The following is a 26,950-nucleotide window of genomic DNA, read 5'->3' on the forward strand; positions in this document are numbered from 1 at the left end:
GGGTGGAATACGTTTGGGGACCTCACACTTTGAAATTTGAAACAAGAAAAATTTATTGTTCTTAGGTTGGTTGATTCTACAAATCTTGATCAATGTTTAATGCAACCTAAAAACAAAATAAAAAGTAAATATGCTTTAATACAATTAGAACTGTGAAAATATACAAGTCACAGAAAATTAGAGCTTAGGTAATTTCTATGTGACAATGTAAATCAAGTTTTTTGATAGTTTCAGATTATTTCAAGTAAGATGCAAATTCAGTATAACAATAATGTAATTGTGTTCTCAGTGTATTTATTAACCCATCCTTTCTTCTACTTCTCTTGCTATTTTCTCTTACTGTTATCTATATCCTTCTTATAGGGGTCCCATACCCACCCCTTAAATGTTGAAATTTCTCAGGGTTTCACCCTGAGCCCCCTCCTTCACATCTGCATGCACTCCTAGGTACTTTACTCACACTCCCAGCTGTACTAAGCCTATATGCCAATGACCGCTGAACTCCTATCTCCTGCTGGACCTCCCTTCTGTCCTTCAGATCCATATTGTACTTCAACTGGTCTTTGGCCATTTTTACCTGCATACCTCAGAGTGACCTGAAACTCAACATGTCCACAACTTAAGCCATCATTTTCACAAAACCAACTTTCTCTTCATATGTTCCTCAATTCAACCAATGAGAAAGCTCAAAAAAATGGTGAAGCTTCCAGGCTGTCCAAGGGAGAAATCTGGGCTTCATCTTTGATTTCTTTCTCTCCTTTATCCTCTCGACCAATATCAAATCCACTCAGCTGTCCCTATCTCTGCTGTCTGCACCTTGGTCCTAGCCCTGATCACCTTGCATGTGGCTGCCTCTAATAACCTCCTAGGTGGTCTCCTGCTTCCACGCCTACCCATTCAAATCCTCTCTCCACTTTCTAAAAACACATATCTAATCCTTACATACATTTTTCGATGACTCCCATGGAACTCAAGTCCCAAATCCCTAACACGACTCACGGAGCTCAGTGTGATCAGTGTGATCTCTACTCACATCTCCAGCTTCAAATCACACCATTCTACTGGCTCCATGCAACTCAGCCATAATAGACTATTCCAGTTCTTTGAAAGTATCTTGCCCGTTCCATCTGCAGGGCTTATCTCAGGCTAGTTCCTTAAGTGACACTTCCTGGAGGAGACTCATCCAGGCTGATTTCCCTGCTCTGTCCCCTCAGAGCACCTTTTGGGCTAGCCCATGGACCCCAAAGAGCAGGAACTCAATTTGTTTTGTTCACTGGCATTGTCTAGCTCCCTGCACAGTACTGAAACATGGCAGCCATTTAATAAGAATGTAACCACAGACTGATTGGCACCAAATCCTTCCAGCTCCACTTTCTGAACAGCTCTTGAAAACACCCTTTACTACTCCAGGCCATCAATGCCATCTATCTCCAGATTACAAGAACCTCCTAGTGGGTCTCTGCAAATCTATCATTTCAATCTTTTCCACATCCTGTGGCCAGATGGCCTTCCTCAAATGCAGCTTTGATCACGTTAGCCTCCATTGTCCCCAGGATAAAATATAAACTTCTGAGCGCACCTTCCTCTCCTGGTCTGGCCCCTGCCTTCCCCACTGCCTCAGCTCCGATCTCTCTCTGCCTCCTACTCTCTCTATTCTCCCTGAGCTGGGTCTTCACACTCTGTGCTTTAAGCCTCCCACCAAGGGACAAGTGGACTTCCTTCAGGAAGCCTTTCCTGACCAAGAGTCTTCAACCAGGCAGCTGTCCCAACTTGTCAGTGCTCACTGATGAAGGTGACTCAATGAATCCCTCTGTCAGGCCAGTCCTGGTTTACATCCAGCTGACTTGGCTCAATTACCAACAGCTCTGCCCTTTGCTCTCAAAGCATACTGGTTTGGGCAATAAATTACCTGGTCACTCTTTTTTTTTTTTTTTTGGCTGTGCCACCGGCATGTAGCAGTTCCTGGGTGGAATCAAACATGTGTCACAGCAGCAACCCAAGCGGCTGCAATGACATCACTAGATCCTTAACCCACTGCAGCACAAGGAAACTCCTAATAATGACTATTAATTGCTTATCCAATTGTCTCTCCCCTAGACAAGGTCAAAAATGACCTGTTTTACTCATAACAGCATCAAGCACCATGTGTGGCACAATAGCAAACATTACATGTTTATTAAATAGCAGATGTGCTTATATACTATAAAAGCATGCACTCTCATTAAGATATTTATTTGGCTCCATGGTTTGGGTCAGTGTTGGCCCCCAAATTTTAATTTAAAGGTTATGTATTTCACCACATGCTTTTAAATACCTATTCTGAAGAGATTTTGAAATTTTCAAAGCCTCACTCTAAACATACATATCACACTCTGCATAGGAGGGCACACTGCTACCTTAACACCAACTCCCAGCTGCTTCCCACTCAGGGCCCACACATTTGTGTGGAGCCAGACATGTGCCTGCCTGTACACTCAGAGCCAGTAACACGCTGTACAAAAGGGCAGAAGGCCAATTAGGGATATGCTGGCACCCAGAAAACTGGTTTTCCTTCTACGAAGCAAAAGGCCCATCTGCCATCCAACCCCAGCCTCATATGCACTAGGCCTTCCTAAAGTTAAAAAAAAAAAAAAAATTCTGCTTTTCACAGAACAATTTCCTAAGGATACTTACATCAGATAGCATTGGTTCATCAAGTTCTTCCACTCTGCTCAAGTTAGGTGCCCCATAACGATCACTGATTTCAGCCAGTGTTTTGCCTGAGTCAGCTCTGTCCTACAATCAGAGAGTTCATTTTCACTTTCAAATGACTTTGAGATTAATACATTAATTTCCTTTCAGTTTTGATGAGACATTTCTGAATTATACCATCAAAATTCAACACTGTCAATTAATAGAATGAACACTAATACCTGTTAATGACGAGAATTCTTAAGAATAAATGCTAAAATGTGTTTAAAAAGTAGACCCAGAAATTCATGGAGTTCCTGTCGTAGCTCAGTGAAAATGAACCCGACTAGTATCCAGGAGGATTTGGGTTCAATCTTTGGCCTCGCTAAGTGGGTTAAGGATCCGGCATTGCCGTGAACTGTGGTGTAGGCCACAGATGCTACTTGGATCCCACATTACTGGGCTGTGGTGTAGGCAGGCAGCTGCAGCTCTGATTCCACCCAGAGCCTGGGAATTTCCATATGCCAAAAGTGCGGCCCTAAAAAGAAACAAACAAACAAACAAACAAAAACAAAAACCACTCAGAAATTTAAAACATATCATTGCAAGTAATCATGTGGTCAATGATATCATAATATTATGGTTTTTAAAATTATAAAAACAAACTGAATGTCCCAGTTTTACCCACTTCAAGATTTTACTTTAAAGCACATCATATTGGAGTTCCCATTGTGGCTCAGAGGAAACGAATCTGACTAGTATCCATGAGGATGGAGATTCAATCCTGGGCCTCACTCACTGGGTTAAGGATCTGGCATTGCTGTAAGCTGTGGTGTAAGTCGAAAACTCGGCTCAGATCTGGCATTGCTGTGGCTGTGGCATAGGCCAGCAGCTAGAGCTGTGATTCAACCTGTAGCCTGGGAACTTCCATAAACCACAGGTGCAGCCCTAAAAAGACAAATAAATAGATAAAGTACATCATATTTGTGACTTGTTATTACTATAATACATATGGACTATCAGTTTTGATAATCTCATTAAAAATTTAGCTATTAATGCATCAAAATTAAGTTTTACGTTCCAGGATATTTATTCATTTCCCATATCACAGAGTAACTTTCTTCTCACCTCTCCATGTAAGGTATCTTCACCCTTAGCTATATTTTCCATGTTCATTCTCAATTCCTATAATATACAAAAATGAAGAAAAATACTTTCAATATAATATAGTGTTTTTGATTCCATATTTAATTTTCAAATATTTTTATTACATTATGATCAATTTAACAGCAAAAATGTTTTCACTCTTAGAGCAGTGATCTGAATACACCAAAAACTTCAAATACAGTCTCATTTAACACTGTTAATAGATGATTACCATGTTTTATTTATAATTAAATAGAACATTTTAAAAAATGAAATGGGCTGAAACATTAAACGTGAAGCCAAATTACTAGCAAGTGTGAAAAGTGACAAAACAAAAACTTTAATAAACTCTTAAGAGTAAGAGATTTTTGAAAGAACTTACAGTTAAGTAGAATTTTACACACAGTAAGAGAGAAGCAAGTATTTGTGAAGGAATTAATCTGGCCCTAGTCACTATTCAATGTGTAAGTTCTCTCTAATATTCTAAGCACATGGGATATCTCTTTCATGTGAAAATACAGCATCCATTAACCAAGTCAAACCTACTTTCTCAAGATCATTCCCTTCTCCTGGGCACGTCTTATCCTACAACTGTGTGGCTGTAGTGGGAAGTCCGTGTTCTTGCAGGACCCTGCTCCCCAGCTAAGGGATGGATACTGGACACAAACTAAGCCAGTTGGGATTCTTCCCCAAGATTCTTTTCTAAAACCCAAAACAAAGGAATCCATACCTTTCAGATGGTAGGAGCCTCAACATTATGAGACTCAAGAACCATTCAGGGCCATATCCTCACCCCTGAGCACCAAACCAGGCCACAAGGAGAGAGAACAGCAGACACGAGAACCCTGGTGGCATTGATTCTCTTGCTCCCAAAGGTCTGGAAGACCTGGTTGTATCAGAGCCCTTCACAGTTTAGTTGTAAAACCTTTTCTTCAACCCAGGATCCTTCCAATAAATTTCCATTTGCAAATGATAATTTATTATCTCTGAAGCCACACAAAGGCCAGGACAAAAAGACATGGATGAATTTGTCTCTGAGCAAGAGATCAGGCAGCATTACATGGCAGGAGAGAGGAGAGGGGGCGAGAAGCCAGTAGGAATATGGATTATTAAAGTTCCTGTGGCTCTGGTCACACAGTCTGACAGTGCCTGCAGATAGTGAGTAACATGAATGGGGCCCTCTGGGGCTAATCCCTTCCATAAATCATAGGCTTTCTCGCACTCAGATACAGCTATCTGGGCAGCTCAATAAAAAATACTTCCAGGACTTCCGTCGTGGCGAAGTGGTTACTGAATCCGACTAGGAACCATGAGGTTGCGGGTTCGATCCCTGGCCTTGCTCAGTGGGTTAAGAATCTGGCGTCGCCGTGAGCTGTGGTGTAGGCTGGTAGCTACAGCCCGGATTCAACCCCTAGCCTGGGAACCTCCACATGCTGTGGGAAGCAGCCCTAGAAAAGGAAAAAAGACAAAACAAACAAACAAAAACTTCCATTTCTCTTATTTTGATCACTGTCTTCATGATATATGCTGGTTTTTCTTCTTTCATTTGAGATCACTGGATCTTAAGTGAAGAGAAAGGGGGCTTGCATGTATATGGGTGTGTGCATGCATGGATATCCATGTGTCCTACCACCTTCAGACTAACATAACACCAGCATCTCTATTTCTTAAAAGTTATGTATAGAGATTTGGATTTATCCTTTTAAAAATCTCATCTTTTTGACTCACAAAAGTAGTTTGCTCACACTTGGGCTATAACAGGACTGACTTATTTTATTTTCTAAAGAACAATTCTCAATAGATTGATCTTTTATTATAGAATGATGAGTATAATACATTGGGAAGAAAAGACTAAACTGAGTTATCCTGAGAGCTAATTAATTAATTAAAGCCCATTTTTTAAAAAAATTTAATTTATCCTTCCAACTTTTAAAAATTTCTTTTAATAATATGCGCTCATTTAGGTCATTAATAAATATATTCTATAAAACCTGCTTCTGTTTTAAGTTTTAAATATGGAATCAACAGAGGAGTAACATTTGAGTAACAGATACTAGCTATAAGTGTACAATATGAAATTTCCAGTTGAAAAATACAACTCAGTCATACAAAAATCTGGTCTGTATGACATATTTTTTGCATATATGGAAACATTGGCCAAACTGAAGGCTTGACATAAGACAAACACAATCAAAGGGGATGGACTTTTTTTTTTTTTCTTTTTGTCTTTTTTGTTGTTGTTGTTGTTGTTGTTGCTATTTCTTGGGCCACTCCCGAGGCATATGGAGGTTCCCAGGCTAGGGGTTGAATGGGAGCTGTAGCCACCGGCCTACGCCAGAGCCACAGCAACGCGGGATCCGAGCCGCGTCTGCAACCTACACCACAGCTCACGGCAACGCTGGATCGTTAACCCACTGAGCAAGGGCAGGGACCGAACCCGCAACCTCATGGTTCCTAGTCGGATTCGTTAACCACTGCGCCATGACGACAGGAACTCCGGGATGGACTTTTTTTTGATGCACGTTAATGAATAGTTTATTTAAAGAAAGCCATGGAAAATCCATATAAAAACAGACTTTTAAATGTAAATCACTGTTGATAATCCATCTAACATCAAGAAAAGAGATGTACTATTATCTCAGAGATCAGAATACTCCCACTACTACAAAGAACTTAACCTTCAGCATTAGCTACCATAATTAGAAATAACTATCTCTTGACTACAATGTTGACAGTATCAATGCTCACAAAGGAGTCTCACATACACAATTTTGTTTGATCCTTACAATAACCCAGTGAGATGCTAGAAATAATATTATACTTTTATCCCTACTTTTCAAAAAGGTAAACTGAGACTGAAAAAGGCTATAGAACTTAAGTCACATAAATAATGTGTGGCAGGTCTTAGACCATGCTATAACAACTGGAAGAAACAGTCTGCAAAGTCTAAGAGGCTTTAAAATAAAACAGATTTTTATAAAACTTCAAATTACCCTCTCAAATTGTTCTTGAGCTCTCTGCAGTTCTTCTATTCTCTGTCTCTCTTTTTCTTGCATTTCCAACTCCAGCTGGAATGCCAGCTGTTGCTGAATATTCAGAAATAAATAAGTCACATTAGAGTCATACCAATTGCAAGGAATTTACTCTACTACAGTGAAATGTCCCATGATAATAAAGTTTACACTCACCTAAATTGCAGAACTTGCAAAAATAAATGGTCACAGTCACCTAACATGTTAGCTTTTTACAAATATTTCCTAAAGTATAAAATTAAAATGTAAGCCTCCTTAATTGCTAATTTTAGAAAAGCAGTATTGGTACAAAATCAAGTCATTTTCTCTGTTCTTGAAGCTACAAAGAAGAGTATAATCATTTTTTTCAGATAAAAATGTCTTTAAGGATGGATCTTCAAATAGCCAAACCTTGGTTGTGAAATAGCAGATAAAAAGATTTTAGGTATATTATTTGAAACCGGAGATAATCAACAACAAATCTGGTCCCAACTTAACATATATCCTAGCCATGCAAAAACAGAGGTCAGCAGAGTAAATTCCTTTGGTCAATCCTGACCTAACTCCTGTTTTTGTACAGCCTGCAAGCAAATTTTTTTTTTTTTTTTTTTGGCTGTGGCATGCAAAAGTTTCCGGGCCACGAATAAAATCTCCACCACAGCAGTGACAACACTGGATTCTTAACCCACTGAGCCACCAGGGAACTCTGAAAAATGGTTTTTATACCTTTTTAAATGGTTGGAAAATATCAGAATAATGATGTTTCATTACATATGAAAAATATATGAAATTCAAATGTCAAGTTTTAAATAAAGCTCTACTGAAACACTGCCATACTCATCCACTCATTTACTGTCTGTGACTGCTTTTGCCCCACAACAGCACAGCTGAGTATTTGCAACAGATACCACAGGTGGTGCTCTCATTGCCTTGCACTACTGCTCAGCACACTACGAGTCACAGTTACACCCTCATAAATCACAGCACCATATCACTACACTGAGACATTGTCAAAAAAAATCAGTGCCATCATACCAAAACAAGAAAAAAGTGGATTTTGAATGTTTGCCTTTTTACACATAGTGGCATGTGGTTTACTATCAAATTAACTGGCAAAGAATGGTGTTTCTTATGCAACAACACTGTACTAAAAGAATACAGTAAATATCAACATTACCAGAACACTCATCACAATATTCTCAACTAACATGAATGCAAAGGTCAGAAATATTAGAGAGTTTAAAACAGGATTATTTCATCAGAGCAGAATGTCTTCACAAAAATTAAAAATGACAAGGAGGCTGCAATGAAAGTTAAAATTTTCAAGTGGCTCATCTGTTAGCCAAGCAAAGAAATACATTAGTCAATGGTGATGTAATTAAAACAAATTTGAATTCAGAGTCTAAAAAACTTAAGATTTTTAGCCTCTTGGTGAAAACAGTTGCTCAAAGTATCAATGACACAGGGAGCAGCATCAATAGTCAATTAATGACAAGGCAAATGGTTTTGAGTGGTTTTCCCTGGCTATTGATGAGCAGAAAAATGTTCCCAACACTGATCAGTTGCTGCTATTTATCAAAGGAATCAATGCTAAGTTTGAAGTAACTGAAAAAAAATCAACCACTATGAACAGTCTTCATGGGGCAGTAATACAGGCAGAATATTTTCAAAGACATTGAGAAGAACCTTAATTCACTACAACCAGATGTGAAATCTGCTAAGATATGTTACAACCAGTGGTGATAAAATTATGTGTGGAACAGGAGTTCCACTTTGGTGCAGCAGAAACGAATCTGACTACTGTCCATTAGGACACGGGTTTGATCCCTGGCCTCGCTCAGCGGGTTAAGGATCCGGCATTGCCGTGAGCTGTGGTGTAGGTCACAGGTGCAACCTGGATTTGGTGTTGGTGTTGCTGTGGCTGTGGCACAGGCTGGCAGCTGTAGCTCTGATTCGACCCTTAGCCTGGGAACTTCCACACACTTCAAGTTCAGCCCTAAAAAAAAAAAAAAAGTATGTGTGGAACAGAAAAAAAGCATAATTGGACAAATTTACAAAGTTTGTGAAAACGGTGTTTGGAGCCTATGAGTTTTCATTGTATGGTTCTTTTTTTTTTTTTTTTTTTTGTCTTTTTAGGACCCATCCACAGCATATGGAAGTTCCCAGGCTAGGGATCAAATTGGAGCTGTAGCTTCTGGCCTACATCACAGCCACAGCAACTAGGGATCCAAGCCATGTCTGCAACCTACACCACAGCTCATGGCAACTCCAGATCCTTAACCCACTGAGCAAGGCCGGGGATCGAGCCTGTGTCCTCATGGATACTAGTCATATTCGTTTCTGCTGAGCCATAACAGGAACTCCTCATTATATGATTCAAGAGCAGCTACTTAGATGAAAATATTTGACTCTATCACGTGTTTCTGAGCCAGCAATGTTGAAACCAAGTCCCTCTAAAGTCGAGTATCCTTACTGGGTTTATGATTCATCTCCCTATCCAAAACTTTATTCCCTTTCTTGTCCCCTCTGACCTCAATCCTGTGCTAACGGAACACTAATCAACTAGTCATATGATTAAAATTGCTATTGTCAATAACATTGTTCATGTACTAAAATTGCTATTATAGATATCATTAATGTAGAACTCAGGTTTTTCTCCAGGAGGAGATGAGCTAACAGACTCCGAAGACATGGACCACCTGGCCAGAGAATGGTAAACCAGAAACATCCTGAATCCCAAAGGAGCTGATGTTGAGTTTGAAGTGACTGAAAAATAATTGCTGACTGAAAAGTCAATGATCAAGAAATGTCACAGAAATGTTGCAGCAACACGGATGGACCTAGAGATTACCATACTAAGTGAAGACGAACAGAGAAAGATGAGATATTACATAATATCACTTATATGTGGGATCTAAAAAATAGTACAAATGAACTTATTTACAAAAGAGAAACAGACTCACAGATGCAGAAAACAAACTTATGATTACCAAAGAGGAAAGGGGTGAAGGGAATAAATTAGGACCTTGAGATTAACAGATACACAGTACTATACATAAAATAGATAAGCCAGGTCCTACTATATGGCACAGGGAACTATGTTTACTATCTTGTAATAAACTATAATGGAACAGAATTGAAAAAAAGAATATAAATGTGTGTGTATATATACAACCAAATTACCTTGTTGTACACCTGAAACTAACACAATATTACAAATCAACTATATCTCAATTAAAAAAGGAAAAGATATGTCACAGAAATGTCACAAGATGATTAATTCTAGCCCCTCTGCTCTTCCCCTTTAAGAAAACCCCTAACTCAACGACCAACGTGGAGTGAATCTGAGCCTTGTCTCCCATGCCCTTGCTTGGCACCTTACGATAAATACTGCACTTTTCTTCACCACAACCCAGTGTCAACAGATTTGCCTTCAACACACCTTCGGTGAGCAGAGCCAAATTTGGTTTGTAACAGTGTCAACAGTGACTTTCATTTACCTTTATGATCTTAAACATCATTGGTTCCGTAATTTTTTGTCAGATGCAGAAGCTGAATATATCTTGACTTGCCCTACAAACCAACAGGTCCATGGCTTAACAGTGGTAATGTTTTATTGCGAATTTTTGAGCTAAGGCTAAAACTGACTTTAAGAACCATCTTCAAACACAATTATCAAACATTAAATAGATTTGGAAACTAGCTTTTGCTGCAGACTTAAAGATTTTTAATCAGCTTCCCAGGAGGACAAGATGGCGGAGGAGTAGGGGGACACGCTCGCCCTCTCCCACAAACACAACAAAAAAAGCACATCTACAGAATAAAAGACTCGCGCAGAACAGCAACCAATCGCTGGCAGAGGAACCTAAACTCCAATAATGGCAAGAAGTTCTTGACATTACTGGGCAGAACGGGAGAAAAGAGGAGAGTGAGAGAAGGTGAATCCGAGCGGGATGGGCGCTCCCAAAAGGGAACTGCGGAGGAGAAAGGGATCCTGCACCCTGGAAAGTCACCTACACGGGGGAAAGATCAAACGAACCGGAGGAATCTCCAGATGCAGAGAAGAGTGTTGCAGTAAGTTGGAGTACGGAAAAGCCAATCAAGAACTGAACGGACCATCTGAACTACGGGCACAGTCACCAAAAATTGAGACGCCTGGGTGGGGGCTGGGCACCGAGACCTCCGCACCAGGGGTTAGTCCCCGGGAAAGGGACGGGGGACGCCTGGATGGGGGCTGGGCACTGAGACCTCGGCTCCAGAGGTTAGTCCACGAGAACGGGCTGGGGGGGGCGGGGCAGAGGGGAAACTGCTTGGGAGGTCTAGAAACCATTTGACGGGGCAGAGACTTCCTGGGAACTAGAAAACAAAGCTGTCGCAGAGAAAGGGAGCAATACTCTAGGGGTGGGGAAGTGGAAAGCCGCATCAGAGGGAACCTGGGAGAAGAGCCTGATCTGCGCCCATGCTGGGGAAGGGAGAGAAAAAGGGGTGGGTCCCATAGAATACCCCCCACGCCACAGCAAGCTTACAGGCCCGCTAGCTAGCTGAAAGCTGTGCTTCCCAGTGCATCCCCTCCCCACACCCCTACCACCCCCTACGCCCTCACCGGACCTGGGGCTGCGTGCCATCCAGGAGGGCTGGCCTCAACAATTGCCTGAAGCCTACCACCGCAGGGGCTGTCCCTGCACAGGGCTGCTTGCCCTTTGGAGGGGCTACACTTCCACAGAGCAGCACCAAACACCACCAGCCCCCGAGAAAAGGCCTGCAGCCCAGAAAAGCTAGAATAAGCCTAGCCAGGCCGTGAATAGATCTGCCTAATTCTCGGACGGTTTTTCTGAGTCAGGCTGCCCCGGGGAGGAGCCTCTTGGGTTTCCAACGGCCCTGCTACCCGCCCAAGCCCCCAGGGGGTGCCCCACTCCCGCGGAATAGCTGCTCAGCACCACCAGCCCCCTGGAGGACCCCCTGCAGCCCAGAAAAGCTGCAACAAGCTTGGCCAGACTGTGAGAAGATCCGCCTACATTCGCAGGCCGTCCTTCTGAGTTGGGCTGCCCTGGGGAAGAGCCTCTTAGGTTCTCAGTGACCCAGATAGCTGCTCCAGCCCCCAGGGGGTGCTGCATTCCTGAGGAACAGCTGCCCAACACCGCCAACCCCCTGCAAGAACCCCACAGCCTAAAAACACCAGAGCAAGCTCTGCATGACCAAGTGAAATCTGCTACCATCGTGGTGTGGACCTCCCAGTCCTGTCTGCCCTCAGGAAGTCCTCCTTTGCTTCAAAGAAACACTGCTAGCCCCATCAACACTCCAGAAAAGCCACACTGCCTCAAAAAAGATTGACCAACAACGCCAGCCCTCAGGAAATATTCCATGGCAGTGACAAGGCAAACACTGCCCGATAACGGAGAGTACAACTCCCTCAGGAGAAAGAAAACAACAAGCAAGATGAAGAAGCTGAGAAACCACCCCCAGTCAAACCAACAGGAGAACTCACCTAAAACAGTCAGCAATGAAACAGATCTCTGCAGTCTGACAGACCTGGAGTTCAAAAGAGAAATAGTGAAAATACTGAAGGAATTAAGAGAAGATATGAACAGTAATGCAGACACCCTCAGAAAGGAACTAGAAAATATAAGGAGGAGCCAAGAAAAACTAGAACATTCATTTGCAGAGATGCAAACGGAACTAAGGGCAGTAAAAACCAGAATGAATAATGCAGAAGAACGAATCAGTGATATGGAAGATAGAATAATGGAAATCACTCAATCCGGTCAACAGACAGAAAACCGAATCAAAAAACTGGAAAGCAATATAAGAGACCTATGGGATAATATAAAGTGGGCCAATCTACGCATAATAGGAATTCCAGAAGGAGTAGAAAAAGATAAGGGGATGGAAAATATATTTGAAGAAATTATCGATGGAAACTTCCCAAATCTAAAGGATACTGGGTTCAAGATACAAGAAGCACAGAGGGCCCCAAACAAACTGAACCCAAACAGACCCACACCAAGACACATCATAATAAAAATGGCAAAAGTTAGTGATAAAGAGAGGATCCTAAAGGCAGCAAGAGAAAAACAGATGTTACCTACAAGGGAACCCCCATAAGAATATCAGCTGATTTCTCTACAGAAACACTACAGGCCAGGTGGGAATGGCAAGAGATATTTAAAGTGCTCAAAGGAAAAAATATGCAACCTAGAATACTCTATCCAGCAAGAATATCATTTAAAATAGAAGGGGAAATGAAAATTTTTTCCAACAAACAAAAACTTAAAGAATACAGCAACACAAAACCCAGGTTAAAGGAAATATTGAAAGGGCTTCTCTAAACCAAAAAGAAAGGAAGGAAAGGGAAGAAAAAAGAAAAGAAAAAAAAAAGAAGAAGAGGAAGAACTAGGACTGAGGAAACCACAATCAGAGAGCAGTCACTCAAATAAGCCAGCATACAGATTTAATCATGAACAGGCCTCAAACAAAATAAAATTAAAAAGAAAAAAATAAAAAAGAGTCATCAAAACCATAAAATGTGGGCAAGGGATGTTAGGAAGTAAATAACCCTTTTGGTTTGTTTGTATGTTTCTCTTCTTAATTTTAATATAGTAATGAAGTGTTTGAACCTACAGGACCATCAGGCTAAAACACACAATTATGGAAAGGGGTTAGCATACTTAAAAAACAGGGCAACCACAAGCCAAAACCAAATACTGCATTTGCAAAAAATGAAAAAAAAAAAATACACTCAAGCAGATAATAACAGGAGACCATCCAACCAAAAAAAAAAAAAAAAAGGAAGAATGAAGAACCATAGAATCAACTGGAACACAAGGTTCAAATGGCAATAAATAATCATCTATCGATCATCACCTTAAATGTCAATGGACTGAATGCCCCAATCAAAAGACACAGAGTGGCTGAGTGGATAAAAAGGCAAAAACCTTCAATATGCTGCCTGCAAGAAACTTACCTTAGGACAAAAGATACATATAGATTGAAAGTGAAGGGGTGGGAAAAAATATTTCACACCAATAGACATGACAGAAAAGCAGGAGTCGCAACACTCATATCAGACAAAATAGACTTTAAAACAAAAGACATAAAGAAAGACAAAGAAGGACACTACTTAATGATTAAGGGATCCATCCAAGGAGAGGATGTTACTATTGTCAACATATATGCCCCAAATACAGGAGCACCCAGATACATACAACAAATATTAACAGACATAGAGGGAGATATTGATGGGACTACAATCATAGTAGGAGACCTTAATACCCCCCTCACATCATTGAACAGATCCTCTAGACAGAAAACCAATAAAGCAACAGAGATCCTAAAGGAAACAATAGAAAAGTTAGACTTCATTGATATCTTCAGGACACTACATCCAAAAAAAGCAGAATACACATTCTTCTCAAATGCTCATGGAACATTCTCAAGAATCGACCACATATTGGGACACAAAGCGAATCTCAACAAATTTAGGAGCATAGAAATTATCTCAAGTATCTTCTCTGACCACAATGCCATGAAATTAGAAACCAACCATGGGAAAAGGAAAGAGAAAAAACCTACTGCATGGAGACTAAACAACATGCTACTAAAAAACCAATGGGTCAATGAGGAAATCAAGAAGGAAATTAAAAACTACCTTGAAACAAATGATAATGAAGACACAACCGCTCAAAATCTATGGGAGGCTGCGAAAGCAGTGCTCAGAGGGAAATTTATAGCAATACAGGCCTTTCTCAAAAAAGAAGAAAGATCCCAAATTGACAACTTAACCCTCCACCTAAATGAATTAGAAAAAGAAGAACAAAAAAGTCCTAAAGTCAGTAGAAGGAAGGAAATTATAAAGATCAAAGAAGAAATCAATAAAATAGAGACTCAAAAAACAATAGAGAAAATTAATAAAACCAAGAGCTGGTTCTTTGAAAAGGTAAACAAAATTGACAAACCCCTGGCCAGACTCACTAAAAAGAGGAGAGAAAGAACCCAAATAACCAAAATTAGAAATGAAAAAGGAGAAATCACAACGGATACAGCAGAAATACAAAACACCATAAGAGAATACTATGAACAACTATACGGCAACAAGTTTGACAATCTGGAAGAAATGGACAATTTTCTAGAATTGTACAGCCTGCCAAAACTGAATCAAGTAGAAACAGACCAACTGAACAGACCGATCACTAGAAATGAAATTGAAGAGGTCATAAAATCACTCCCTACAAATAAAAGTCCAGGACCAGATGGCTTCACAGGAGAATTCTATCAAACATATAAAGAGGAATTGGTACCCATCCTCCTGAAACTCTTTCAAAAGGTTGAAGAAGAAGGAATACTCCCAAAGACATTCTATGATGCCACCATCACCCTCATTCCAAAACCAGGCAGAGATACCACCAAAAAAGAAAACTATCGCCCAATATCATTGATGAATATAGATGCAAAAATTCTCAACAAAATCTTAGCCAACCGAATCCAACAACATACCAAAAAAATTATACACCATGACCAGGTTGGGTTCATCCCAGGTTCACAAGGATGGTTCAACATACGCAAATCAATCAGCATCATACACCACATTAATAAAAAAAAAAGTCAAAAATCATATGATCATCTCAATAGACGCAGAAAAAGCACTTGACAAAGTCCAACATCCATTCCTGATCAAGACCCTTGCCAAAGTGGGTATAGAGGGAACATTCCTGAACATAATCAAAGCCATTTATGATAAACCCACAGCAAATATAATCCTCAATGGGGAAAAACTGAAAGCCTTCTCACTCAAATCTGGAACAAGACAGGGATGCCCACTCTCACCACTGCTCTTCAACATAGTTTTGGAAGTCCTAGCCACAGCAATTAGACAAACAAAAGAAATAAAAGGCATCCATATACGAAGAGAAGAGATCAAACTGTCACTGTATGCAGATGACATGATACTATACATAGAAAACCCTAAGGACTCAACCCCAAAACTACTTGAACTGATTCATAAATTCAGCAAAGTAGCAGGCTATAAGATTAACATTCAGAAGTCAGTTGCATTTCTGTATACCAGCAAGGAAACATTAGAAAAGGAATACAAAAATATGATACCTTTTAAAATTGCACCTCACAAAATCAAATACCTCGGAATACACCTGACCAAGGAGGGAAAGGACCTATATGCCGAGAACTATAAAACTTTAATCAAAGAAATCAAAGAAGATGTAAAGAAATGGAAAGATATTCCATGTTCATGGATTGGGAAAATCAGTATTTTAAAATGGCCATACTACCCAAAGCAATCTACAGATTTGATGCAATCCCTATCAAATGACCCAGGACATTTTTCACAGAACTAGAACAAACAATCCAAACATTTATATGGAACAGCAAAAGACCCAGAATCACCAAAGCAATCCTGAGAAACAAAAACCAAGCAGGAGGCATAACTCTCCCAGACTTCAAGAAATACTGCAAAGCCACAGTCATCAAAACAGTGTGGTACTGGTATCAAAACAGACAGACAGACCAATGGAACAGAAGAGAGAGCCCACTAATAAACCCTGACACCTATGGTCAATTAATCTTTGACAAGGGAGGCAAGAACATCAAATGAGAAAAAGAAAGTCTATTCAGCAAGCACTGCTGGGAAACCTGGACAGCTGCATGCAAAGCAATGAAACTAGAACACACCCTCACACCATGCACAAAAATAAACTCCAAATGGCTGAAAGACTTCAATATACGACAGGACACCATCAAACTCCTAGAAGAAAACATAGGCAAAACACTCTCTGACATCAACATCATGAATATTTTCTCAGGTCAGTCTCCCAAAGCAATAGAAATTAGAGCAAAAATAAACCCATGGGACCTCATCAAACTGAAAAGCTTTTGCACAGCAAAGGAAACCCACAAGAAAACAAAAAGACAACTTACAGAATGGGAGAAAATAGTTTCAAATGATGCAACCGACAAGGGCTTAATCTCTAGAATATATAAACAACTTATACAACCCAACAGCAAAAAAACCAATCAATCAATGGAAAAATGGGCAAAAGACCTGAATAGACTGTTCTTCAAAGAAGATATACAGATGGCCAACAAACACATGAAAAAATGCTCAACATTGCTGATTATAAGAGAAATGCAAATCAAAACTACCATGAGATATCACCTCACACCAGTCAGAATGGCCATCATTAATTAATCCACAAATAACAAGTGCTGGAGGGGCTGTGGAGAAAAGGGAACCCTCCTGCACTGTTGGTGGGAATGTCAACTGGTACAGCCACTATGGAGAACAGTTTGGAGATACCTTAGAAATCTATACATAGAACTTCCATATGACCCCGCAATCCCACTCTTGGGCATCTATCCGGACAAAACTCTACTTAAAAGAGACACGTGCACCCGCATGTTCATTGCAGCACTATTCACAATAGCCAGGACATGGAAACAACCCAAATGTCCATCGACAGATGATTGGATTCGGAAGAGGTGGTATATATACACAATGGAATACTACTCAGCCATAAAAAAGAATGATATAATGCCATTTGCAGCAACATGGATGGAACTAGAGAATCTCATACTGAGTGAAATGAGCCAGAAAGACAAAGACAAATACCATATGATATCACTCATAACTGGAATCTAATATCCAGCACAAATGAACATCTCCTCAGAAAAGAAAATCATGGACTTGGAGAAAAGACTTGTGGCTGCCTGATGGGAGGGGGAGGGAGTGGGAGGGATCAGGAGCTTGGGCTTATCAGACACAACTTAGAACAGATTTACAAGGAGATCCTGCTGAATAGCATTGAGAACTTTGTCTAGATACTCATGTTGCAACAGAACAAAGGGTGGGGGAAAAAATGTAATTGTAATGTATACATGTAAGGATAACCTGACCCCCTTGCTGTACAGTGGGAAAATAAAAAAAAAAAAGATTTTTAATCAATTTGACTGAAAAGCATAAGGCAAAACAGCATTTATATGTAAAACTTAATGCTGCAGGAAAGTCATTTCAATAACAACTAATTTGTTTGAATCACAATGTCAAGCTGCCTCATACACTTCTACTGCTATCAAGAAACTAGATTTCCATTCCCGCACAAATCTGTGGCAGATTTTCTAAGCTCAAACTGTAGTTCTAGAGTGTTTTTAGGTCTTGATATAAGTGCAAAGGAAATTTCCACATTTCAAAATCCATTTAACTGTGCGACTGAGAAGATTTTACCAACCCTCAACTGGAAGAATCCACAAGATAATGACATGATAAGGACAAATATCAAGAGAAAAACCTAGCAGAATTCTACAAGTGCCTTCTGAGAGATTAATACACTCAAAATTTTGTGCACATGGGCAGATATCAATATTTGGCAAGAACCTATTTGTGTAAAAAGATATTTTCAAAGATGAAACACATAAAATCTCACTACAGATCAGCATTAACAGATAAACATTGTCGGAGTTCCCATCGTGGCACAGCAGAAATGAATCCAACTAGGAACCATGAGGTTGCAGGTTTGATCCCTGGCCTTGCTCAGTGGGTTAAGCATCCGGCATTGCCATGACCTGTGGTGTAGGTTGCAGACACGGCTCAGATCTGGCATTGCTGTGCCTGTGGCCAGCAGTTACAGCTCAGGTCTGATTCAACCCCCAGCCTAAGGAACCTCCATGTGCTGTAGGTACAGCCCTAAAAAGACAAAAGACAAAACAAAAAACAAAACAAAGAAAAAAAACAGATAAACATTGTCAATTAATTTTGGTAATAGAGAACATTATTTTTTAACTCCAACTAAGTAAAATGCTATCTTTAGGAGTTCCTATTGTGGCGCAGAGGAAACGAATCTGACTAGGAACCATGAGGTTGCAGGTTCAATCCCTGGCCTTGCTCAGTGAGTTAAGGATCTAGTGTTTGTGTAGATGTGGCATAGGCCAGCAGCTACAGCTCTGATTAGACCCCTATCCTGGGAACCTCCATATGCTGCGGGTGTGGCCCTCAAAAAGACAAAAGACAAAAAAGAAAAAAAAAGCTATCTTTAAAAAGGGAATGTAGATGTTCCCACTGTGGAACAGTGGGTTAAGAATCTGACTGCAAGAGTTCCAGTCATGGCCCAGCAGGTTAAGAACCCAAATAGTATCCATGAGGATGCGTGTTTTAATCTCTGGCCTTGCTCAGTGGGTTAAGGATCTGGCTTTGCCACGAGCTTTAGTGTAGGTCACACACGTGTCTCGGATCTGACATTGCTGTGACTGTTGCGTAGGCCAGCAGCTGCAGCTCTGATTCAACCACTAACCCAGGAACTTCCATGTGCCACAGGTGTGGCCCTAAAAAGAAGCAGCAGCAAAAAAAAAAAAAAAAAAAAATCTGAATGCAGGGGCTTGCTTGGGTCACAGCAGAAGAATGGGTTCAGTTCCCTGTGGCATGGCACAGTCGGTTAAAGGATCCAGTGTTGCTGCAGCTGCAGCACAGGTCACAGCTGTGGCTCAGATTCAGTCTCTGGCCCGGGAACTTCCATATGCCATAGGTGTGGCCATTAAAACAAAACAAAACAAACAAAAAAAAGGGCAGGGAATGTAATTCTTCTCAGTAGTAAGCCTACATTACAAAAAAATTTGCATTTGATTATTATTTTTAAAATTTTTATTTCATCAATAAAACATTTGTAGAAAATTGTTTTCTCTCTTGCTATATCTACATAATATACCTACATAATATCCCATAATATCTACATAACATCCTCAATTTTGCCTCTTAACCTGCAAACCGTAAAATATCTAACAGAAAGAGTCTGCCAACCCCTCAGCAATTTCTCACCATTAACCTAGTGCCACCCCATAAACAAGTTTATACAAGCTCATTCCATTCAGAGCATTTTAAAACTATTTTAAATTCATTTTAAAAATAATACACTTTTGCAAATAAAAACATAATAAACAGTGATTAACATTATTCACAAAGGGCTGTTAAAGGAAATTTCTTCATATTTCTGTATCATTCCTACTAAGATAAAAGTGATGGACTAGGTAGTCGAAATGTAGCAACACTACCATTCAATCGACTTTCAGACATTGGTAGAGAAAGTGTAATAACTCTAATCTCTCAACAATAACCCAAAGTCCAGTTGTTACATACCAACCACACTGATCAACATCACCAGTTTCTTAACATTTTAAGGGAAATGTTCAAAACCCAATTGCTTTTCTTCATACATGAGTAAAACCATTTTAGAAAGACATTCAAATAAATTTAAAAAGCTTTTCTTCCAAAACAAGCTCTTAACTAGAAAACAACAATAAAAATATTTCCACATTCACAAAGGACCCAGGCTTGTGGGAGAGTGCCTAAAATTTCAATGAATTTCAAGTCAGCGGTACTGACTACCACTGCTCTTGAAACAGACAGGCGGGTGACCAGAGTCCTGACCCTCCAGCTCATTTAACTCTGGGGACATGGAGAGGCCTCTCTATTCCTCTTCATCTCAGTCTCTCTCTCTGTCTTAAGCTCTTCTCTGTTGGTCCATCTCTCTGCATGTCCCTTCTCCTCCTCTCATCTATCTCTGCCCACCAATCCACTCCTCTAACTGGCCATCACATCTTCTGTAGGATATCACTATATCTTCCATATTCAATACAAGGCTTAGGGTTTGATGCACAGGGGATGGCTCCATACTGATACAGCTAGAGAAGTGTTTGGTTTCTAGTATCACCAAATTTTATCTAAGTGAAAAAGAAGATGAGTCAAAGAGAGTTAAGTATCTCCACATCTGTGATCTGTCTTGGGGAAGGAGAACTGCTGAGAGGGTCTCCTTCTTCTGATAGACAGGGGACAAATACCAGGTCCAGGAGCTGGAAGAGGCCGGGCAGATCCTCATTTAAAGCTGGGGTGACGGAGTTCCTATCATGATGCAGCAGAAACAAATCCGACTTGTAACCTTGAGGTTGCGGGTTTGATCCCTGGCCTCGCTCAGTGGGTTAAGGATCCAGTGTTGCTGTGAGCTGTGGTGTAGGCCACAGACGTGGCTTGGATCCTGAGTTGCTGTGGCTGTGGTATAGGCTGACAACTGCAGCTCTGATTTGACCCCTAGCCTGGGAGCCTCCATATGCCACAGGTGCAGCCCTAAAAAGACAAAAAAAAAAGCTGGGGTGACTGCAGCAGATACTTGACTACCTGGGTGGTTGTTTGACATCCAACTCAATGCTATGCAATTTCCCCACAAAAATAAGCCCAGTGACTAAAAAAGCAGCAGCAAAGGCTTTCTTTGACAGCCAAATCCACCTAAGGTGCCTGAATTATCCTATTCCAGTATCAAGGATGGGAAGTAAGACAAAGAAGCTATTTTCCATGTTTACATTTTCTTTTTTACCCACACAGCCAAATAATAGGCTTCTTTATCTTTCTATAACATACAAACTGGAGTTGAGACTGTAGAATTAGGTAGTGTACAATAGGAATAAACAGGAGGCTTGAACTTGGTTTAGAAGCTCTCCATAAATTAAATTAGTCCAGGAGTTCCCGTCGTGGCACAGTGGTTAACAAATCTGACTAGGAACCATGAGGTTGCGGGTTCGGTCCCTGCCCTTGCTCAGTGGGTTAAGGATCCGGCATTGCCGTGAGCTGTGGTGTAGGTTGCAGATGCAGCTCGGATCTGGTGTTGCTGTGGCTATGGTATAAGCCAGCAGCTGTAGCTCTGATTCGATCCTTAGCATGGGAACTTCCCTATGCCACAGGTGTGGCCCTAAAAGACAAAACAACAAACAGAAAAGTTTTTGTGCCACAAAGAGTTCCCATTGCGGCCCAGCAGGTTTAGAACCTGACACAGTCTCTGTGAGGATGTGGGTTTGATCCCTGACCTCACTCAGTGGGTTAAGGATCCAGTGTTGCTGTGGCTGTGGTGTAGGCCAGTAGCTGCAGCTCTGATTTGACAGCTAGCCTGGGATCTTCCCTATGCCACAGGTATGGCCATAAAAAGAAAAAAAAAAATTGTGCCATAAAACCTACACACCACACGTACCTACATCTTCTCTTTCCCTGAATCAAAGAAGGGTCTTCCACCTGCCTAACCTATGTTTCAGATCCAACTTTTTCTGATCTCCATGTAAAGCTAACTTTAGGAATAATCCACTTTATTTCTTTACCTCAACCACTCCCCCTCCCACTCTGTTCCTTGGGGGGGGGGGAGAACTTAACAAACAAACAAACAGAATTCCTTCTCTGAGAATCTTGAAAACATTATCTACACCCACCATTTCTATCTCCCCTGCTTAACCCCAGCCCCCACACACTGCTCCTGCCAAGGTCACCCGTGGACTTAATGAGCACTTGGCAGGTTCTGATCTCACTGGACCAGCCATAGACATGGTTGACTACTTGGGTCTCAATGAGACATTGTCCCGTTGGCTTCTGTGACAGCTCACTCTCTGGGTTTTCCTCCTACCCCACTGCATCTGCTTCTCCAGCAAAGAAACACAGAGAGACATAAGGATAAAGATACATGAAAGCCACATCTAAGCAACCAGAGATGAGGAGTTTTTCAACACTCGGGTTGCACCACACAGAGGCTGACACCACCAATTCCAGTCACCACTGAACTCTTTTGTCTCACCTGCTGAAATAGGAGCTCTTCTGCTTTAAGTCTCTCCATCATTTCCTGCTCCATCAGAGCTATTTGTCTTTCATGCTCCAACTGGGCCATTTCCTCTTGTCTCTAGCATTGTTTTAAAAACAACATCATGTGACTAATTGCAGGTAAAACAATTTTTGAAAACATTCTTAAAAGCATGTTAATCTCCAACAGCAGGGAAAGGATTAAACAAATTATAGTCTGTCCATTTGGAAACTGTATAATAATTTTGGAAAATGTGTGTTTTATTTGAACAAAGAGCACAAAATTAAAATTATGAATTGAATATGATCAAATTATGTTTAAAAAATCTTAAGATGAATGTGTAGAAAAAAAACTAGAATATCTAAAAATACTTAAAAATCTAAATAGAAGTATTTTTTTCTGATGAATGTGTAGAAAAAAAACTAGAATATCTAAAAATACTTAAAAATCTAAATAGAAGTATTTTTTTCTTTTGTCTTTTGTCTTTTTTTAGGGCAGCACCTGCAGCATATGGAGATTCCCAGGCTAGGGGTCTAATCTGAGCTATAGCTGCCGGCCTACACCAGAGCCACAGCAACACCAGATTTGAGCCGTGTCTGCAACCTACGCCACACTCACGGCAACACTGGATCCTTAACCCACTGAGCGAGGCAAGGGATCAAACCCACAACCTCGTGGTTCCTAGTCGGATTCATTTCCGCTGCACCACGACGGGAACTCCTAAATAGAGGTATTTTGTTTTCATCTTTCTACTTTCACTTTTTCAGGTGGTCCAAGTTCATGTAATAAACATACTATTTTTATAACAGAAAGAAATGATAATATCAAGCTTTAATAAAAAATGAAGAAGCTGGACCAATTATTTTACTCTTCTAATTTTAGGAAAAAAGATCCATACTTACCAGTTGCTCCCTGGTCACATTTTCTTTATATTTGTAAATCCACAATGCCAAATATTCTATTGGATCCACTGGCCGCATCCTTGCCACTTCTGCAAGCCCTTGAGTTAGACATGTCCCAAGATTCTTTTGAAGATACTCCGTCTCCATTTATAACTGCTAAGTAAAAACTTCTAAAGGACAAACATTTTGCATTAGTGCAGGAGATTTTTGATGAAGGCACAATCAAAGTAGAGACAAGTAAGGCCAACCAAGCAGCATATCCTGTCACCAGTCATGGGCACCTGCCATTAGGGATGGCGCAAGCAAGCTGGCTCTGGGGAACTTCTAGCGTTTTCCAAAAATGTTCCACAGTAGTTGCTACAACTAAAATAGTTTCAAAATCCTGAAGGATCCTTGATTCCAAGAGTCAGAAAAGGGATACTGTCATTATTGACCATGAAATGGCTATATGGCAAGTGATGGCTCACTTAATCCTCGCATTCAGATACAAAGAGAATAAGTGAACAGCCCAGGTGGCACATGATGCACAGGGATCACACCCAACTCTTGATTCCAGAGTCGTTACCCTAAATGATTTACTAAGATGCTCCTCCCAAGCCCTGAGAGATGTTTCTAGAAAATATCACAATAGTCCACCTTAAAGTTTTAAAAAGTCCACATATCCTAAGGCCAAAGAATAAGAAAAAATTAAACCTTCAAAGAATAGCACATGAAGCTCTTCATGCTCTGGCTTCACTTTTCTTTCCAAGCTCACCTCCAGAAATCTCTTCTGCTTCCAACATACTCTGGGATCTAACCATACAGAACATCCTGTCATTCTGTTGCTCACACCTTGTGCAATTCCATCTCCATCACATGTGCACATGATGACCCCTCACTCTCAGTTTGGAGACTATCTCCTCACCTGCAAGGCATCAATCATCTGTCATTCCCCCCCTGCTGTGGCTGATACCACCGTCTCCAGGCAACACAAAGACAGCCGTCCTTCCTCCAACAGCTCACATGACCCTTATCATACTGCCTGAGCATTATCTGTGCATGGACATGTCTGTCCCCCCACTAAAGGATTAGCTCCTCTAGGAGTGTGTTTTAATGACAGCACCAACAGGGCTGGCTCTCCACGGCGGCAAGTGAATGAGTTTCTCCACTCTCCCAGTAATGTCCCAGTCTATTCAGTTATGAATATGGACAGGAACGATCTTAGATCAGAGAGATGAAAGAAAGAAGGAAAGAAAGAAAGGAAGGAAGGAGAGAAGGAGAGAGAGAAAGAAAAAGAGAGAAGGAAAGAAAGAGGGGAGAGAAAGAAAGAGAAAGAAAGAAAAAAAGAGGAGTTCCCATCGTGGCTCAGAGGTTAATGAATCCGACTAGGAACCATGAGGTTGCGGGTTCGCTCCCTGGCCTTGCTCAATGGGTTAAGGATTCGGCGTTGCCGTGAGCTGTGGTGTAGGTTGCAGATGCAGCTCGGATCCCGAGTTGCTGTGGCTCTGGCGTAAGCCGGCAGCTATAGCTCTGATTAGACCCCTAGGCTGGGAACCTCCATATGCCGAGGGAGTGGCCCAAGAAATGGCAAAAAGACAAAAAAAAAAAGAAGAAGAAGAAAGAGGGGGAAGGAAGACAGAAATGCAGTAACCACTCTATCTCAGGTGCTTTGAAGAAACTGATCACCTTGCAAATTACCATTAATGAATCCAGACTCCTCTGAGAATCTGATGAAATGTATTCATTATTCAAAAAATATATATTGATACAGCAGAAACTGACAGAACATTGTAAATCAACTATAACAAAAAAGAATATGTAGGAGTTCCCATCGTGGCACAGTGGTTAATGAATCCAACTAGGAACCATGAAGTTGTGGGTTCAATCCCTGGCCTTACTCAGTGGGCTAAGGATCCGGTGTTGCCATGAGCTTGGTGTAGGTCACAGACTCGACTCGGATCCCTCATTGCTGTGGCGTAGGCCAGCAGCAAAAGCTACGACTCAACCCCTAGCCTGGGAACCTCCATATGCCATGGGGAGCAGCCCTAGAAAAGGCAAAAAGACAAAAAAAAAAATATATATATATATATATTCTTATATATATATATAGAGAGAGAGAGAGAAAGAGAACTTATTATATGTCAGGCATGAGCAATTATAGAAGACAGAATGCCAGTGTGTCTTGACCTGTTCCGGAATAAATGTACCTAACATTCTGCACAAAACCTCAGAAACAATGACCTTCTGAGTTTCATCCATATACTCCAATAGTGCTCTGTCTCATAATGTGGTGGCAGAGTACAAAATGGTATAATCCCATGGAGTAGAATTTGGAAATGTGTAGAAAATTACATATGAATTTACCTTTTGTCTCACTTCTGGGATCTTATCTTACAAAAATATGAATATATCCACCGGTTAGTCTGCACCATTACTAAGAATAGCCAAATTTCGACCTCCATCCAAATGTTCCTCAATAAAGGACTGATGAGATACAGCAACACAATGGATTTTTGCGCAGAAAAAAAGAGAAAGAGGAAGATCCCCCAAATTAGGAGTGATCCCTAGGACAAAGTGTGAAGTGAAAAAAAAGCAAGATGCATAAATTGCAGTTTACATGCCGCCTTTATATTAGCAACAACAGTGGAGAAAGGAACGCTAATACATATATACAGTCATAAAACAAACTAAAAACTGGCACAAACGAACCTAATTCCCTATCAAGCTAGTATTGATGTCTTATTACAGCTGAGTATGGAACACAGTATCTTCACTGCACTTCTTCAAAGACAAAAATAACTACATTGACAGCTTAATATCATTTGGAATGGAATAACAGTTAAAAAGGGAGCCGATTCCTGCCGCTGCTCCTGAAAGATAACACATGGGAATGGGCCCGTGGTTCCTAAGGAGAAACCTCCAGTAAAGGGTTAGTCTCACATCTACGCAGCCTGCATCGCATTATCAGCGGAACCCAGGTGGAACTCGTTACCTCGTTTGGCTTATTTCTTGTTCCTGAATTAGCGACAGTACCCATCTGAAAAGCCTGTTATAAGTAATGCTATTTTTTATACACACCAACAGCCATCCTGGCTCAACAGAAGAAAGCATCTTCCCACAGAAAGAGCTGCCGCAAGCCTGCATAAGTTGTCACAAGAAACAGAAAGAGGTTCTTCGCTCCTGCTTGGGAGAAAGGTGGCCAGCTGAGTGGGGTGAGGAAGGGATCGGGTAGGGTTGCTTTTTTTGCAAACAAAAATACAGGATGTCCAGTTAAATTTCAGATAAATAAGGAATGATTTTGCATTATCCTATATTGTGCTAAAAAGCTATTCCTTATTTCTCTGAAATCAAATTTAAATGCGTACCCCGAATTTTATCTGGCAACCCTGGATTCCGAGCGCTTCGGTTGCTTTTCTATCCCAGGTCCCCGGCAGGGTGCCCGCCTTCCGTATCCCTCCAAAAGGCATAGCGCCGCTCACCACCGAGGAGAAGGAGGAGGCCGGCGCTGAACTAACATTCCCGAAGCTCGGGGAGCATGGACGTCTACTGCCACCGCAGCGCTCACAAGGTCCAACTGCAAAAACTGCCTTGGTTCGCAGGATTCAGCCCAGCACCTGAAACAGTACTTCCACAACTG

At 40.9% G+C, this 26,950-nt stretch overlaps 1 protein-coding gene across 2 annotated transcripts; it reads right to left on the reverse strand.

Moving 5' to 3' along the window:
- DYDC1 (DPY30 domain containing 1) lies at nt 1-26,930 on the reverse strand. Of its 2 annotated transcripts, XM_047761292.1 has the most exons (7): nt 26,793-26,930; nt 23,335-23,504; nt 22,430-22,531; nt 6,810-6,902; nt 3,799-3,855; nt 2,674-2,775; nt 1-106 (listed from the first exon to the last, which is right to left on the reverse strand). In XM_047761292.1, the coding sequence occupies exons 2-7, from the start codon at nt 23,479-23,481 to the stop codon at nt 77-79; spliced, it is 531 nt and encodes a 176-aa protein (XP_047617248.1). In that variant the 5' UTR covers nt 23,482-23,504; nt 26,793-26,930; the 3' UTR covers nt 1-76. The 2 variants fall into 2 exon arrangements, with proteins under 2 accessions (XP_047617248.1, XP_047617249.1); XM_047761293.1 differs by lacking the exon at nt 6,810-6,902.
- Between the last annotated feature and the right edge of the window lie 20 nt (nt 26,931-26,950).

The sequence above is a fragment of the Phacochoerus africanus genome, chromosome 15 (genome assembly GCF_016906955.1).
Source record: "Phacochoerus africanus isolate WHEZ1 chromosome 15, ROS_Pafr_v1, whole genome shotgun sequence".
In the NCBI taxonomy this organism is placed as follows: domain Eukaryota; kingdom Metazoa; phylum Chordata; class Mammalia; order Artiodactyla; family Suidae; genus Phacochoerus; species Phacochoerus africanus.

What these genes read in the sequence shown, in the direction of transcription:
- DYDC1 (XM_047761292.1), bottom strand. Translation starts at nt 23,481, where the DNA reads ATGGAGACGGAGTATCTTCAAAAGAATCTTGGGACATGTCTAACTCAA. An exon ending in CTCAAGAACAATTTGAGAGG is followed by an intron (nt 3,856 to 6,809) that starts GTAATTTGAAGT and finishes TGTATATTATAG; the next exon opens with GAATTGAGAATGAACATGGA. An exon ending in ATGAACCAATGCTATCTGAT is followed by an intron (nt 107 to 2,673) that starts GTAAGTATCCTT and finishes TTTTGTTTTTAG; the next exon opens with GTTGCATTAAACATTGATCA.